Source organism: Bactrocera latifrons, unplaced genomic scaffold (genome assembly GCF_001853355.1).
Source record: "Bactrocera latifrons isolate USDA-ARS-PBARC rearing strain unplaced genomic scaffold, ASM185335v1 scaffold_1528, whole genome shotgun sequence".
Taxonomy (NCBI): domain Eukaryota; kingdom Metazoa; phylum Arthropoda; class Insecta; order Diptera; family Tephritidae; genus Bactrocera; species Bactrocera latifrons.
Window position 1 is genome coordinate 9,679 of NW_017534995.1, and position 5,519 is coordinate 15,197.

General features: G+C 34.2%; 1 protein-coding gene across 1 annotated transcript in view; it reads left to right on the forward strand.

Annotated features, from left to right (window-relative positions):
• Positions 1 to 2,946: 2,946 nt before the first annotated feature.
• Positions 2,947 to 5,519, forward strand: part of LOC108965991 (PRA1 family protein 3) — a gene marked incomplete in the record, with an annotated part of 5,989 nt that continues 3,416 nt past the window's right edge. Inside the window, 1 exon segment of the mRNA XM_018928685.1 lies at positions 2,947 to 3,603. Coding sequence (XP_018784230.1) covers positions 3,150 to 3,603 — 454 coding nt within the window.

Below are 5,519 nucleotides of genomic sequence, written 5' to 3' on the forward strand. Positions count from 1 at the left end.
AACACACTGCTAACCAAAATAATTACACGAACAGATCTTTGATCTTTGTATCTCCTACTGTGGTATCAGCAATTCTGGTGCGCAGTACAGCCTCTATCCATCTGCGCACCGGTGCTGCCGCATTCCTTTTTTCCAGTGCTCTGCCTACACTCCTGTGAGACGTGTTGTCAAAGGCACCTTCGACATCTAAGAAGGCTCAAAGCATCACATTCCCTGTCTCCAGAGAACTCTCTATCTCAGAGGTTAACAGAACTGGTCGATCTGCCTAGTCTGTATGCGTGCTGAGCAGCATGCAGCGGTGAAATTTTCAGCGCCTTCAACCTTATTTCATGGTCTACGATCGTTTCCATAGTTTTTAGTAAGAACGAAGTTAGACTAATTGGCCTGAAGGATTTAGCCAGTGAATAATCTTTCTTTCCTACTTTGGGTATGAAGATCACTCTAGAAGAGACTCACAGTAGTACGTCAGTGGTCTATCCACAGGCTTTGGGGGTTCTGTGGATGCCTCCCTGGAAAATAGGCTGATGCCAGGACGAAGTCTGTGCCTTCAAAGTTCCTGGATTGCACCGCCATCAGATCCTGCGTCTGGAATTCTCAAATGCAGAAGAAGCCAATATTGTTCTTGACTACTTTAAAAGTGCTAGGTCTCTAGCTGGAGAGATCCCGAATTACCTTGTTGAAGTCTGCTTTGAGGCCTCTAGCCTCTCCTCCATAAATCAGCAGGCTGCCCAGTTTCTCCGCAGTGAACCTGCTCGTTATGATGAGCCCAGGCTGCCGCCGCGTGTTGCTGGTTCACCTGGGAAACTTCCACTACATAATATGGGTTCGATGAGGAGCAAATCCGTCTCACGCACTGCCATCCACCGGGTCTCCTTGCCTGAGTGGAGGGTAGCTCCCCTCCTTGATCGCTGGTTCTCTCATCGGCGACTTCCAAATCAACAATCACATTCCAAACACGCGAAAGTCGCTACAGTCGCCACTTGTTCGGCCTTGCTTTTGCGGCGTAATTTGCTCGATCTTCCGCTTGACGGTTTGTGCGCGGATAGCCGAAGGCTGCCCTTTTGCCACCTCGTGTATGTAATAACTTACAACAAGACAGCATTCCATTGGTTAGAGCGAGAAAACCATTGAACATCAAATGGTGATGTGTTACCTTTTTCCCACTCTCTGAAAAAAAAGAACAAACAGTATAACGTTTGCGAAAGTGAACAATAACAAGTCGCTTACACTTTTGCTTAAAGATATTCGTATTCCATAAACCTTGTGGAGTCTCCACAGGAATTACGGAGCATCTTGGCCGGCTAAAGTTTATGGCAACTGTCAAATCTATTGCCATTGCCGTTGCCAAAACTGTATGTGGGCATTTGTTATCATAACATAGTCATTTGTGAAAAGGCATCGGGTAGATAGCTTCGAGCAGGTGTAGCGCATATTTTGAGCTCTTGAACTGTTTAAATTTTTATATAGATGCAAAAATTAATATGGTAAATAACAAAGAAGATACCTACTTGTTTCTACATATGTATTTCTTGAAAAAAAAAATCATAAATCATAAATTTTATATACCAATTATTATTATATCATAAAATAAATTTCAAACGAACAATGATATATTGATTTATGCTCGTATAAATTTACTAAATTTAAGACTACGCTCATTCGCCATTTTGTATAATTTTTTCCGCAAATTAACAACATAAGACGAAATATTATATTAATTTTTTGGAAAACTGGCACAATTCCGATTTCTTTGGCGCCGCGATTTGAAGGTACAGTTGGCAAGAGGAAGTCCACCTGTTTAAAAAATATATACGATTATAGGTATCGCAAACGTTTATTTTACGAGATAATCGACCTTAAATTTCAAAAATTCTCAAAATTCGAACATTTCAAGAAGCTAAACACACTTTACTTACATTTTACACTTCAAATTAATAAAACTTAATTATAAACTTTTAAATAAATCCACATTTTACACTTCTAAAAGGTTTTTTACGTAAGCAATCTTTATATTACAATTTACATTTCACACACTTTGTGAACATCATTTGTGTACTAAAAATTACGACGAAATAGAGCGCTGCCATTTGTTAATAATTAAATTCGCCGAAATTCCCAAAAAAATTTTCCCAAAAATGCCTCTATTCATGCCTAATTATATTATACATTCCTAAAATACAAAAACAACTTATTATCAAAAATAAATGGAAATCGCTGACAGATATAATAACCAAAATTTAACCATTTTATGACGAAAACTCAAATTTTGTTTCAATATAAGTGCATAAAAACCAAAAAATATAACCACTTTATAACGAAAACTCATTATCTTTTTTTATTTTTAACGCAGAAAGGATTACTATGAGAAAGTACTTCAGTCACCCCGAGTATTCGCTCGGCTAAGGTTATTGTTTTAAACCGCCAAGGAAGAAAAGGGTAATACGTGAAAGTACTTCAATCACCCCGAGTATTTGCTCGACCACGGTTTTTTTTTGTCAGAGTGGTTGTCGTTAAAAATCCAACATAATTGCTATTTAAGATGTGGCAACGCTCGTTTTTCTCATAATTGTAAAAAATTAAAGAAAGAATCGTTAGAAGGTCCCCTATCCGTACATACTTATACAGAAATTCGACTTTTTTACCTTTTTTATATCATTTTGAAAATGGTTTGTGCTTTACTAAATTTAAAATTACCAAAATGAAACTGCCGTCGTTATATGTGTAAATGGGATGAGTTGCTTTTCCGAAATTTTCGTAGAAATGAAAACTGTTCTGTCAAACTCCTAAAGTGACACTTCAATGCTTCAAAAGATGGCATACTATTTGATATTCAATATATTGCATTTCATAAGCATTATGGAATCTCCTCAGACAATACGGTTAGCAATCAAATAGTATACCATAAAATTTTGCTTATCGAGATTCCCCGTATACTTTATCCAATGATAGTGCGCTTTACAGTACACTAAGGTTAATGTACCTAGTTGGCTTTTGATTTTATTGATACTGTATTCTGTCGTAAACCGTTTAACAAAATTTGTTGGAGGATTTATCTTTTTCCTTAGTTATATTAAAGATTATTACAAAAGTATCTATATTGTAATATTGAAATTTGATTTCATCATAGAGGGCAACTTGAAGTTTTGAGAATGGCGTCTGGTGACGCATTTTCCGGCCAGAACATACAACTCTCTCCTTTACGAAGTTTGGATGACTTTATATTAGGGTCTGCTCGTTTTCAAATCCCAAATTTAAAAGATGTGGAGAAGTGGGGCAATCGTGTAGTAAAAAACTTACTATATTATCAAACAAACTATTTTCTCCTATTTTTGGTTATTTATGGTTTGATGATTCTATTAAACCCTCATAAAATTGTTTGCGGAGTTACGGTACAAGCTCTAATAACAGTGGTTTTCTTCGGATTTTTCTTAAAGAAGCCTAAATCAAAATTTAAGCTTTTTGCCAATTGGTCAAGTATTATCCAAGAAAATCCACAGCAGAAATGGTATTTACTTGCTGGTGTTGTTTTGTGTGGCTATCTCATATTGCGCTGGTTGAATGCAATTTTATTGTCAAGTTTTACTCTACTTCTTCCCCTATCATGTAAGTATTATTTAGTTATTGAAGAAACAAGTTTTTAAACCCTGAACAAGTTATATTAAGTTTGCACGATTCTGATGACTTTGGCTGTGGAGTAAAAAGAACTAATTTCGGTATAAGTGATGTGTATAAGGGATATACTATGTATATATAATATGTGATTTATTTTAAAAATACTAAAGTAAAACTATGATAATATGGCTACGAATTAGAATAGCATCCCGGAATTTGGGGTTAAAATGGGTATGACGGATAGAGGAGGTCCTCTAGATTAAGAAAATATGTATATAGTTGCCACTGATTTATGGTTTTTGAGATATTTGCATTTCAAGTTCAAAAATCAACTATTTAAAATGCGTGTTTTTCCCATTTATAATGAATTTTATGGTTATATTTTTAACTTTTATATCCACTAACACTTCACTAAATCTTTTCTAACCATTTATTTTACATTAGTGCAAAAATAACTAATTCCATATAAAACTTTAGTTAGAATCCATTTATTCATAAAATAAAAAAGTGGCTATAAACAAGCAATAAACTAGTGTTACCATATTTTGTAATGACGTAAAAATAAGGAAGAAGATTATGACGTCATAACTAAGTTCATTGTCGTGTAATGAGTAATAAAGATCTTTTGGGATTCTCATTATCTTCTAATTATTTATTTTTTTATTAATTTGTGCAAAAAATGCTTTCCTTCAATATTTTACATTGGCTAGGATTTAGATAGCATCTCGGGGTTGAAATGTACGGATAGAGGAGATTCTCCAGTCTAAGAAAATATATGTTGTTAATAGTGATTTACGGTTTTTCAGATGTTTGCATTTAAGGTTCAAAAGGTGTGTCCATTGAATTTGTAATGAATTTTACACATATATTTTTATATAATTCGGGTCTACACATTTCTTTTGCATTAAATAGTACAAAACCTGCTTTAATTTCATTTTAAGGGTCCGTAGGTTAATCTTTTGTCAAAATCTTTGATTCGTTGTTCCCTTATGCCCTTAGAATTAATGTAGAATTCCATTTTACCATTTTAAGGTTTTGAAAAAGACCCAAAAATAATAATCAAAACACATTTTCACGAATATATATGGTTATAGGAAGGAAGCATTTTTTAAACTGAGGGGAATGATTCCGGTCGAACTACTCAACCGGTTTGCTTAATTGTTTTTTTTTTTTTATAAATATTCGCAAAACGTCTGGCTATCATCCCTGTATTTTTCATAATTTATTGACAATGTTATGACAAAATTTATGTAAAAGAAAAACATGGGGAAAAGTTATGTCATGATTCTAGTAGGGACGATAACCATTAACGTAACAGCTCATTTGAATATTGGTTTTGCGAATGTTGGAAGGACGAAAAGGGAAGACTTTAGTATACCGTCCCAGGATTTCGAGAATAAAATGGGTATGGTCGAATAGAGGAGATTCTCCAGATCACGAATATATATGGTTATAGGAAGGAAGCAGGAAGCTTATAGCTTTCGAGATATTCGCGATTAAAGTTGAAATTTTGCAATATTTTAATTACATATTTCTGGTATTTAAAATTAATTTTTCACTTAAATTTTTTAAAGTTATATACACTAACACATCACTTATTCATTTGCACACATTTATTTTATATAATATAGTGCAAAAATTGCTTTTAATGTACATTTAAATTATTGTTGAAATATGATTATTTAAGAATAACAAATGAATTTAAAAGTCAAATAATCAGTGTTACCTTATCGACATCGTTTGTAAAATAACTAAATGAAATAAAGTGAACAGATTATACCCCAAATACGAGAATCAACAACCTATAAAAGAATAACTCTGGTCGGTCCAACACTGGGGTGGGTGGATGGTTCCTTTTTGCGTGGGCGGCCTTCGGCCGCGCTTCAAAAAAAAAAAAATAACTCTGG